The sequence below is a fragment of the Cinclus cinclus genome, chromosome 7, assembly GCF_963662255.1.
Source record: "Cinclus cinclus chromosome 7, bCinCin1.1, whole genome shotgun sequence".
Lineage (NCBI taxonomy): Eukaryota > Metazoa > Chordata > Aves > Passeriformes > Cinclidae > Cinclus > Cinclus cinclus.
In genome coordinates, this window is record NC_085052.1 from 13,561,380 (window position 1) to 13,573,953 (window position 12,574).

The 12,574-nt window shown below is 42.0% G+C and overlaps 1 protein-coding gene across 5 annotated transcripts in view; it reads right to left on the reverse strand.

Annotated features, from left to right (window-relative positions):
* ARMH3 (armadillo like helical domain containing 3) overlaps nt 1–12,570 on the reverse strand; it is a 123,450-nt gene extending 110,880 nt beyond the window's left edge. For 3 of the 5 annotated variants that reach the window (XR_009933349.1, XR_009933350.1, XM_062496307.1), the window contains exons 1-8: nt 8,096–8,170; nt 5,533–5,644; nt 5,026–5,082; nt 4,754–4,900; nt 2,840–2,947; nt 1,887–1,979; nt 980–1,054; nt 231–317 (exon numbers count right to left, since the gene is read on the reverse strand). Coding sequence is in view for 3 of the 5 variants with exons in the window: in XM_062496307.1 (XP_062352291.1) it covers nt 231–317; nt 980–1,054; nt 1,887–1,979; nt 2,840–2,947; nt 4,754–4,900; nt 5,026–5,082; nt 5,533–5,644; nt 8,096–8,142 (726 nt within the window). In the remaining 2 variants the exon portion in view is untranslated. Of the gene's footprint in view, nt 1–230; nt 318–979; nt 1,055–1,886; nt 1,980–2,839; nt 2,948–4,753; nt 4,901–5,025; nt 5,083–5,532; nt 5,645–8,095; nt 8,171–11,895; nt 11,914–12,551 lie in introns of those variants that run through there. The other 2 variants (XM_062496308.1, XM_062496309.1) reach the window with 2 other exon arrangements.
* Between the last annotated feature and the right edge of the window lie 4 nt (nt 12,571–12,574).

Here is a 12,574-nt window from a genome sequence, read left to right on the forward strand (position 1 = left end):
CACATAACGAGCTGTAGGAATATCATACACATTTGATTACACACATGCATCAGAGACAGACACAGAGAGCATAACAGGGATGCCTTGCAAAGCTTCTGCTCCATGCTGATACCCTGATGCTACAGTGTGCACTGCTAAAAACTGTACTGTGTGCTGCCTTCATAATCCAGAGGCCACTCTAAGTTAATAAAGTGGAGAGAAGTGATGTTTCTATTACCCAGAACACCTACCTCATACTTTCTGTAGTTGACCAGCAAGGCCAGGAGGACAACAGCATCATATCCATGTTCCCTGCGACTAAGAGGGCTGGACAGGATCTGGAATAAACAATCAGACTGTTCTGTTCAGGCCTGCTTCAGGAAGCTTGCAGTGACTCAGAAAGAGTATAGCTGTGAAATGTATGTGTAAAAATGTATGTGTATGTCTGAAAGACGATATTTAGGGTGAAGGGAGTGTCAGTGCCTCAAAGAAGTTCTGCACACAGAAAAGTTTATTTATCACAGAAAGCATGCACATAAGCATTCAGCGCATAAAGGGCAAATATATTTCACAACACCATTGTACTCAATGAACTACCAGCATTACCTGTGCAAGTGTTCTAGGTTTGTCCAAGGCTCAGTTTCACTGAAAAAAGTATGATATATCCAAGAGCAGAAAGAAACTTCATATATCCACGCTACCTTTTGAAAAACAGTTTCTCCAATGCAGGAATTCTGTGTGAAATTAGCCCAGCAATCTGTTCAGATTCTAACTGTGCAGAAATGTCTCAAGTGAAAATACTTTAAATAGTCAGCAGTGACTAAAAACAGCAGACTGGAGTAAAGGGGAGAGAACATCACAAAATATATGTATGACTGAGCTATGAATGGAAGCAGTAACTGCCAGTGAACTACACTGCACTGAAAAAGCTGAAAAGCAAACACATTACTGAAAGTTCTCACTACGGAAGAGCCCCCACAGCAGAAGGAAGGACCCTTACCTGTAAAATTGCTTCAAATATGCTGTTAATCATCACATACTCCAGGATGGTGTTCTGGCTAATGTTGTCTGTCACCTGAGTATAAACAGAAGTTTTAAAATCTCGTCTGAAACCTCCACCAATGCTGTAGCTGCCTCTAGCACACTTTGGGAACAGGAGAGTTCTGCTCCCAGATGGACACATTCATCCAGAATCTCACACTTAGCAAGTCAAGCTGTAACTAGCAATAGAGCTAGACATGAAGGCAAAAATCTGCCTCCCAGCCCTCTCTCTGCCAAGAAGCACCAGCCACGGATGAAGAGCTCCCCCATTCCTCCACACGTTGGTATTTTACACAGCTCCACGAATGACAACAGCCATTAGCTGTTGCAGGATCAACACAGGAGGCAGAGAATGAAAAACTGCAATGATACTCTCCAGTTCCACCACTCTCAATTATCTCTTATCACAGTCAAAGTAGTTCACAGTTGATCATTTCCAAAAGATGATGAGTGGCCATTTATTACAACTTCCTCATTCTTCACATCTTCACCACTCTGGTCTACTCTACACCTTCTGTCTTTGCTCAACCCTTCTCCCTTTCTTTCCATTTATCTGAAACATCTTAAGTATACTTTTCCTTAAACAAACCCACACCTGTGAATCCAATTAATACTTCTTCCTGGCCTCTCCTCTTTAGCCCTAGCTAGCACCTACCTTACAGGATGAAAAGGATCTGCTAGTCTGCACTGGCATCATGGTTACAGCCATCACACAAATTCTGGACTGACCCTTGCTCTCATTCACAATTTCTTTCCCCTTCTTAAGCTTCACACTGCAGCATTCTGCTCAAGTTTTGAAACAGTTCCATTCCTCAGATGTGGCTCATATAAGCCCTAAAGTTATTTTACAGCTGTTAATTACTTACTGTCACCAAGCAGAGAAGTAGCTTCAGACACAAGCTTTTGAGGCTTTCAGAACCTTCTGCGCAGAGGAGGGAATCCAAGCTCTCCATCAGGTTCTAAAGAACAACAGTCACATTATTTAAAAGCAGTATTTTAAATTACTTGAAATGTTTTTTTAATAAAAGCTTTCTGGAAGATTCAAGCAGCTAAGTACCAATATAAAGCTGTGTTATTCCAGAATCAATAATTGAGTCATTACTACTGCTACACAGTCCATATTCATACTATTAATACTATTGCTTCTCAACACTGTTTTGTTTTAACTACAGTTTAATGACTACTGGTATAACATCATGATCATTTTCCATGAGCTTTCTCTAGATGCAGCAGCACACCTCCAATCAACAATACATATTTAAGTTATAATTAAAAAATCTGATAGGCGAATTACTACTTAATGTTTTCCCCAAATGTACTACAGTTTCTATAGAGAATAAAAATTGCTACTCATGTAGAGAGATGAAAGACACAACAAGAATTCAGCTTTATCACTGGCTACTTTGTCATTTCCTAAACTTAACATCTTTACATTGAAGAGCATTAGGTAAGTTTAAAACAGTACAGGTGTTGATGGAGTGTGAGAACACAGGGTATGACTCTCAGATAAAGAACAAGATGTGAGGTTCAATAGTAGGTGGTAATCACCTGTGAGAGTCTTTTCTGGCTTTAAGGTTTCTCAACAACGGTGACTACACAGTGTGGAACTAAGAGAAAATAACATGCTCTGTTATATTACTAACCAACTCCAAATATCTGTGCTACTGGCAGGTACAGAACTTCAGGACAGCTGTTTTTAGTAAGTTGCTCAAATATTTCTCCCAAAAGCTGCTGCCTGGTAGACATACCCACCTACAACTCACTGCCCTTGCAACACAGCTGCTGTGCAAACTGCTTCTCTGCATTGCCAGGGCCTCACCTTCATACAAAGCTCTGCCTTGTCAAAACCCACAAGCATGTTGATGATGTCAAATCCAGAAGTGGATTTGTTCTTCTGATGGACACCCCGAATTAATGCACACAAAGTCTGCAAAGGAAAAAAACAGAAGGTGAAATGTAAGGCAACACCTCCAACTTAATAGCAAAACGCTGCACAATCCTCTCCTAGCACTGGCAGATACTGAAATTAATACTGCCAGCCTGGAAGCCATACATTTTGTCTAACCTCTCCTCCAGCTCTGTAATTTCTAAAAAGGATCTTGGATGCTGAAAATTCATAAAAATTGGATAAGTATACATCTGTTTGTATTTTACTTGTTTGAGCACAAATTTCTGTTTGGTTACCACATTGCTATATCAACTTGGACCAATAAATTGTGTCTTTGTCAACAACAAGAACCAACCTCTCCACAAAAAAAAAAAAAAAAAAACAAAAAAAACAAAAAAAAAACCAACAACCACAAAAACCACAGAAATTTGTTAGGCAGCTTAACTACTGCTTCTTTCCAAGTTCTTGAAGATACACAGGTATCAGCATACTATGTTTCCAGCAGACTCTCTGGAAAATTTAGGCAGCAAATTACTCATTTGTCCTAAGAGAGGGAAATGTCTGGGGTGAGACTTTTGTCATGAGCAAGAATACAACCACTGCAGTTTTAGATTCCAGCTTAAATTCATCAGTGAGAGGTACTTGGTTTCAGACGTAAAGCTGGAGACAAAACAGACCTGATGGAATTAGCAGACCTATAGAACCATAGAAAGGCAAAAAGGTAAGGTAGACATCCTTTTTTTAATTACTGTCAGAAACAGATACTGGGTTAAAAAAACCTTCGGTCACCATGCTGATTCCAAATAAAAGGATTGCTTAATTTTTTGCTTCAGGATCACTTTCCACACTAACACAGTCTGATTAAGGGAACATTCTCCCCATCTGAGCTCAGGATGTGTTACCTGGTTCCTATTTACATGCACATGGCAGGATTCTTGTGACCTGCCCTGAGTTCTTCCAAGAGTATGGATCCAAGTTTAAAAATTCAGGGCTGGTCTAAGCCGTCTATGTAGCTATAAATACAATTTTAGTAGCACCTTTTTGAACTAGTTCTAAAAATAACAATGAAACAATGCAAGATTGTACATCAGAGATGTAAATATTCTGTTTTAAATCAACTTTTCCCAGCTCACTGCTGGTCCAGTGTGAAATCCAAACCTGAATTTCACATTCTGTACTCCTAAAGCAGAAATGCATCCTGCATGCTCTTAAAGCAAATGGACTCACCAAATTGTGAGAATTAGCTTGTGAACTAGTAACATCAAATTAGAGAGGGAGACTGAGGAGGGACTGTGGAGACTCCCACACAAGATATGGAACAGCAGAGCTTTGGTAAGGAACAACATGCACAAAATGGCTACAAATTCTGAGTGATAATTCTTCACAGCTTCCAATTAAGAAGCATCTAGCTGAGGCAATTTCCTGTGTAAATTTCACACTAACTTCTCCAGAGCCTTATTTCGTTTTTTGACCCATATGAAAATTGAAGAAGGCAGCTGAAATGAGGGAAAAGAAATTAAAGTAAAACACAAAGCTACACAGCCTGAGTACTTCTGAGACCCCAATTTGACAGCCTGCAAAGTGAATAAGTCCCTTTGTCTCCTCATTGCCATCCACTTAATCTCCCATTATCAGATCCTCTTGAATTCTGAAACCATCTACTGCTCTGCCAAGAGTGAAGAGACTGTGAATATCTGGAACCTCCACAGAAAACAAGTAGAAAGTGCTCTGTAATCATAACTTCTCAGTAGCAAAGAAAGGAGCACAAGGTGCTTGATACCAGCAACAAACATATGGCCTCATCAGAAGCAGAAACACAGTATTCCCTGTCTCCCAGCATGGTACCTGTAATGCATTCACCACTCTGATTGGGTGCTCCTCACCCAGGGCCTGGATGCAGTGCTGAAACAAGCAGTTGATGTTATCTTTTATCTTCATTAATTCTTCCCCATCCAGAGCCTCCAGCTTGCCTTCTAGATACTCCAGGTTGACCTGTCAGGTTAAGAAGCAGTTCACGCACATTAAACTATCACCCACACCTTAGAAACATAAGTCCTTGCACTGAGAGTCTGCCACTTTGTAGGCAGAATACCAACAGGAGGTTCACATTCTGTTACCTTCATGAGAAATAGCTCCTCCCAAAACCTAGGGTTGCATTTACTGGGGTCCTCTGTCTGAAAGGAAAAGGAACAGGCATGAGTGCAAAGAAATTATTCAGGCAGAATTTCAAGAAAGTCTTTATCATGGGTAGCTCAGAGTCAGCATCAGCTGCTGGATGACCAAGAGGTCTCAAAGTACATAATTCTGGCTACAGGGATTCCCCAAAAAAAAGGACCAACAGAAGCAGCTCTCAATTGGGATACCTCTGTTTATTTTCTGAATTGTTACTTGAGAAATACTGGGAAAGCCATGCCTTCCCATAGATGGTACAGTTCTGTTAAGTAACAGGACAAGGAGACATTTTGGAAGAGAGCAGAACACAGTTCTGCATGACAGTAGGAGAGCCTGGAGCATGTGCCTACACTGTGCAGGCCTTACCCTGAGGAAAGAAATCCACTGAAAAAAGCCCTCAGCATAAACTAAACCAAGAAAATTTAGAAAAAAAGAGATGCGCAACTCCTTACTGTGAAAATTTCATCATACATCAGCACCACTTTCTCTTTCAATGGCTTCTTGGAAGCTGAAGATTTCCGGAGCAGCCCACCTTTCTTCTCTGTTTGGGCCATGCTGTACACCCTGAAGGTAAGAACAGACAAAAAAGCTCAGAAAACTTGAACTTTTCTTTGAGGCATATCTGGACTGCCTCAACCATGAAAGACTTTTTCACTGCACTGAAATACTAACGGTCTCTCACAAGCTGTAAGAAGGGGCATTTATAACTATACCAGATAAGAAATCAGATCAAAGGATCTGATCTATATCTGATCAAAGGATCTAGTTCTATCTAGGATCTATCTGATCTGATCAGAGGATCTAGTTCAATATCCCATTTTAAAGACGTGCAAAAGTCCACACATAGGCAGAAACAGAACAAGCTCCTTATGGATACCTTTTCTTAATTCTTCTCTACTGGAAACTGATTCATTATCCAGACCAATGCAGTTTATATATAGCAAAGTATGTATTTTTTAATCTCACTGGAGGAATTTTGATAGCTGGTATCAAACAGGTACCCAGTCTTTTTCAATGCTGATCAAGACAAGAAGCTCCTGAAACTACTAGAAAGTCTTCTCTCACCTGTTTAAGTCGTTGCCTACCAAAGCACTTCAAATTCTGCTTTTGTACTTTGAGGTGGCATCCCAGCACTAGGAAAGCCTCCATAAAGTGGTCCTGCCAGCCTTGTTCACACCTATGTCTACACCTGAGCATTCTTATCTGCTCTGCAAATCAAGCCAGAGAGGAACCACAGCCTCCAAGGTACCCCATGTGATTCAGTTTTGGGAGGAGGATGGAAGACAGAGCATAAGCTTTACAGAGATTTTTTTTTTTAATCAGATGAATTGGATGATCCATTTGACAGCAAAAGTTTTCTAAAAACGTAAAGAAGCTTTTCCTATCATTAACTGGTGTCTTACTGATTATACTATTAAAAAAAATAAAGTAGTATTTTTATTACAAAATGAGCCATTACACAAAGTAATGTGGTCCTGAGCCTTCTGTGAGGGACAACCCACTGCAGGGGCTGAGTCAGAAGACACAACTTGCCACATATTCTCAACCTCATGTGTGATACTACCAAGTGCAGCACTGCTCTGACCTCGCAAATACACATTTATCTGCAATCACAGATTTTCCTGGCAAGCATCACAGCTTTAGCACTGTTCTAACCTCCTCCATCACTGCAGCATGTCAGAAGTACTTAGCAGAAAGGGAATGCCATCCCTTCTCATACCCCTGAGCTCCTAGCCTTTCTCCCATATCTCCAAATGTAATTACACACATGGCAACAGCATACCACACACAGAAGCTTGCCTTAAGCCATGCTTCAGAAAAATATGGGCAGGCTCTTGTGGTAGTTGCACTCAACCATGATAAATTATGCATAGAAAGGTGGGTTCACCATTCAATCTAGGACCACAGAGCTGGCAGCCCTGGAGACAGCTTTGGATGTAGCCTCAATTCCAGACTGCCTGAACCACCCCCCATAACCAGAGCAGGTTTAGATCTGTCTTTCCCTCAAAGACCAAGTTCCATCAACTACTGAATACCAGTTCCAGATCTCCTTTACATTCTTTCTGCTTCAGACAATTTTTAGCTTACTTACAACTATGTTCTCAATTAGGACTCTCAGGCTTCCAGAGTCAGTTATTCAAACATCCATCCCTTTAGCCATAAATCTTGGTTCTAAGTTCCTTGACAGGAAAATATTTTTCGGCCTGGAAAAACAATGTTGCTGCAAATGACCCTGTCTCAGGTGCAAAGGGAAGCAGCTTTGATGGGATGAGAAAGGGTAGGACAGAGAGCAGCAGATGTCACACCTGAAAAGCTAACATTTACATAGGCAGAGAGGTAGAGTCTTCCCACTAGAAAGGGAACAAGCTGGCTGGTTATGGTCTGGGGTGAGAATAGAAAGAGCCCCGAGACACACTGACAGAAGAATATTTAGCAACTCCTGCACCATAACCTTCTGTGAAGATCAAAATTATTCCCATAGCCTAGTAGGTAGGTCTAGGTATTCAACTAAGATGAAAGAAGGTTTCCAACTAACAAACAAAAAAGAAAACATTATTCAATTATCTTGATAGCTTCTATTTTACAGACTTTGCATTATTTTTAAACTGTCAAGGGAAATAAGACATTATTCTAATTAGAAACATAACTGGAAACACTGATAAATCTATAAAAAAACAAATGAAGAGTGATGTCACTTTTAGCCTAGGAATATAAATCTTGGGTAAGATTCCACAAAACAATTTTCCGACTAGAACTGCAAGTTTCTGAACCTAAAACAGCTACCAGCCCCTGCATACAAACACATCCATCAGTGTGCTTCTAATTGAATTACAGCTAACGAATAACAATGTCAAAACTAATAAACTAACTCTCAGTGCTTCTAGGTCAACGTTCTCACATCAAATGTGTACATGAATGGGAGGGGATCAATAAGCTCTGCTTAGTCCCAGGATTTTCAGAGCTGCATTTTAACCCTCTTCCTACATTTCCAGAAAGACAGAAAAATCTAAATACCTCAGACATAAAGGGTCTTGAGGGCACCAGAAGGATCGCATGATCATGTGAAAATTCTAGTCTCTGTCAAAATGGGTCTTAGGATTCACATTCTCTCAACCAAAGCTGCACAGAGCACATACAAAGACAACTGCTAGAGGCAAGGATTAAATAATGTTCTTGTTTATAATTTGCTATTCTACAAATGAGCATATGGAAGAGCAAGGAGAGAAACATAAACCTTGCCTTTCATACCAATGATTTATTAGGCTGTGTTTGTTTCACGACCTATGATGATCAGGTCATATAAATGTTTTTTTCTTTTCACTTTATGCAATTACATTTTCTAGATGTCATAAAGACAAACATAAAACTGCATTTTGCTAATGGAGACCTTCCAGGCAGCTGCAGAAAACAACACTTAAATGCACAAAACATTTATAAATAAGTTGTAGAGGTGTCAAATTATCATGATGCCGTGACAGCTTATGAAAGCAACGACATTGATGATAATTACCAATTTTCCTTTAAACACCACATTTAAAAAGCATCAGTGCATTTTCCACATTTTAGGTTCAAATGGATAATTTATTCTGTCAATAGGTCATTCCCATTAACACATGCTGCTAAGTGAATCCTGCTGTATTCACTGCCTGCACAGAACTGCCCATCAGGGCCAAGAGAAGCGCACACATGGGGATTTTTAGAACAACAAATACTTTGCTGTGCAGCAGAAGATCCAAGATGCTTCATCTGGAACTAAAAGAAAACTTGACAGAGCACGAGTCAAAAAAGCTCAAAGGCAAGAAGATAAAAGCCATGGCAGACACAAGTTCAGGCAGACTCTTGCTTTATCTCTCATCAACCCCAGGATCAGCTGATCCAGTCAGGAAAAGATGAGCACATCCAACCAATCCACCTCCTTTCTGCTTCATTCCAGAACTAATAACAGAGATTCCAAGCAAACATATGACATTCCAATGAACACAGCTCTGTTAGCTTTCTGTTAGGGTAGCCAGAAGGAAAATGAACCTGGTATTTTGAGTCTGAGATTTACTCAGACTTGTGCACACTGCAAACTGCTACACAATGCTACACATTGCCACTTAGATCCTGTACAGACTTATTAGTATTCCACAGACTGTCTTTTAATAGCAAAAATACTGTCAAGAGGATAACACCAATGCACAGCTACACCATAATGACATCCAATCCAAACTTGTAACTTGTGTAATCTTGCATGCAGCCCATCGAGCACAGCACTTGGCACTCAATTGCCTTGGCTAACAAAGCTTAAAGTTTTTAAGATTATAAATGGATGCACACAACCCTCCCATGCAACCAAACGTGAATAAGTATATTTTTTTTGGTGTGGACCCCTCACAAAATACACTGCAACACTTCTTGGCTAGACATAAAGAATACAGATGCAAAATTGTATCTTCACATACAACTTACCTGGAAAACCATTTATTCACTCCCTGGAAAAGGCTGTGCAAATGATGTGATCTGTTTTCACTTGTTACTGTCAAAACTCTGACCCTCAACCAATTTTTATAAAGACTCAGAATAAGAACTGAGTAATTCTGCTTTTCAAATCCAATGTCCCTTGATTTGCCAGAGCCACTAAGATTGTATTCACCTGTTCAAATAACACAATGCCAGCAATTGTCTCCTCCCTCCCTGAGTGTATGCACCTGGGAGTCAGTATGATCATGCTTTGCCTTTCAAGGTGTTCTGCAGTTACATCACTCAAAATTAAACGAAAGTTGTTCAAAAACCGCCTCCATCAGTGTAAATGTTACCACACAGCTTCTAAAGCAATGCATTAAATTAATTAAAATCATTAAATTCTTCAGTGAAGTACCAAGAAAAACTTGCACTTAATCCATGGGATGAATCTGCAGAGCAAATACTGACCTGAACAACAGGCACTTACTTACAACACAGCGCTCATCCATCGCTGGAAGCAACAGTCAACCTGAACCCAGCACAAGAATTTATGAATCCCAGTGCACAGGCAGAGCCTAGACCCAGCTCCAGCTCCTCTGTTAAAACACCCAGGACCACCCACCAGTAGCCCACTGTTGAAAACAAAGACAGCAAGAGCACATAAGGCTAGATTTGGCAAGGTTTCAGCAACCAGCATGGCCAAGTCTCTGCCATAAGCCCTTTTGCAGCTTATTCTCCACAAACTCTTGCATTGGTAGTTACAGTTTATGCAAGTAAATCCACACTGTTTTTATATTCCATCCATTGTTTACAATTTAATTTGTATATCGTCCATTGGAATAAAAACTGCTCAAACTGCACTTTCCCCCTCAACTGTAAGGTGCACCAACAAGGGAAAAAGTAACACCACATACAAGCTATGGATCCATGCCACAGATTTTCCAGGTGCCTCCAGGAAGTATGTAATGAGAAACATATTCTGAGGGCGTGCTGATGAAAAAAAACCCCATAGAGATCTTACTTATTTTTCTGCAGTATGAAGCAACAACCCCCAGCACAGTCACAAGTATATATATTTTTTACTAGAAATTCATTCCGTCCCACTCACAGCAGTATATGTGCTTCTACATAGTACAATCTAAAGTTACACCACTTTTGACCTATCCTTCCTCCTTGAAAAATGGGAAAAGCAGCTTCCTAATGCAATTACAGCCATATACTACCTCTCACTGCACCTGCTTTAGCAATGCTATAAAAGAGTAACATTTGAGCTATGATTTTAACACTTCATCCATAATTGCATTTAATTTCTATCTGTCCAGTTAAAATAACACCCAATTCATCAATTTCACACCACCAGCTAGCTACACTTCTTCCTGTCAAGTCCATCCAGACAAGAGCTGCATGCTTCCACCAGCATCTGTTCACACCATTTTCATACAAGGTAATTGTTTCATTTCACCACACTTTGTATTCTTGGCTACCATAACCAGCTCTCTCATGTCAGAAAATCACTTCAGGTTTTCACTTTTCCAGCCCTTTAGAACTCATCCCACATAGTTTATCATTAAATATCCTGCACTGCCTTTGCACTCCCACCTAAAAGCTCATGTCATTTGCAGACTTTTTCAAATGCCGTCCTTCTGAAGAAAAACACTCTCCTGTAACCTTCCCCTGCCCTTTTCCCATGGCTTCAGCTGGTGTTGTGGATCCAAGGCCCATGCTGAATACAGTGCAGCTGCATGACCTCGGGTCTGACTTCTGAAGTAGCAGCTGTGTTCTAAGAAGCTGCACAGTAAAGTAATGGCAAAATAAGAAAGGTGGAGCTGCAGCGTAGGTAACATTTTTGAGATACAGACCAGCAGCAGAAGTACTTGGGAGTTAAAATGCAAACATGAAAAGGTGTAAGTTTAAAAACAGCTAAAAACAAAAAACCCTCAAAAATAGGGAGCCAGAATATAGTAACTCAGCAACTCTGAGCAGCAGAGGCTGACCCTTCCCCTCCTAAGGGATGTCTGCATGGCTGCCTGGTGCGTTAGCAGGGGGAGGAAGCAGATGAATGCTTAGCCCAGCAGCTCATTAAAGCCTCACTGTTCCTTTTGTGCACACTAGCCAATAACTGTTTAAGATTTTTACACTGTATATACCGTGCCCACCTGATCTCTTTGCACACAGCACAAGTGCCATAAATGACACAGTGGCTCAACCTTTTATTACTGGAAAGCCAAAGTGCTGTCCTTTCCTCCCCTCGAAATTCCTCTTCTGCATTTTTGTCACACTTCCTACTAGAGTTCAAACAGCTGGTGAACTGCAATCACCACGTATCGCAATAATTCAAATTATCTCATTGCTTTGCATATTCCACCCACCTGCTCACCCTAATTGGAACTCATCATACATTTAGATTAGAGTCTCTGCCGAGGAGCAAACTTTGTTACAGCGACATAGGCAACAGGGTTTGACCGAGGCCGCGGCTTGCTCATGCAGCAAGTGGCTCTGCCTTCAGCATAATAAACACTGCAAGCTCCCGCTGCTTTACCACTGTTTGCTGTCCCCCTTTGCTTTGCCCATACAAGTGTTCGGAGAAGGGTGAGGTAAATCAGAAACTGGAACGATCAGCGAATTGTTCTTTTCTTAGGAGTTATCTCGACCCCAAACCAGCCGGCAGCCGGGGCACGGAGCGGCCCGCGAGCAGCCGAAGGGCTGGGCTGCGGCAGGCCCCGAGGCCTCCTGAGGGCCGGCACCGGGGCACGCACCGGGGCACCGCGGCGTTACCGGCGGGAGGTCACCAGCACCTCCCGCCGCACGGGCCGCGTGCGGCCGCTCCCGCAGCTAACCGGGGGGGGGCAGCGAGAGGCCCTGGCACGGGGTGCCGGTGCCCGGCTACGCCTCTCGCGGCGGGGAGCGCGGCCGCCCCGCGGAGCTCCTGATGCGGAGGAGTGCCCGGTGCCGGAGGGGCAGCGGGGGCGCGCCCGGCCCCGCGGGCGGGGTCCCGAGTCCCCCCCCCCGCCGCTCCCGCACTCACCTGCGGGCAGCCGCTCCCCGCAC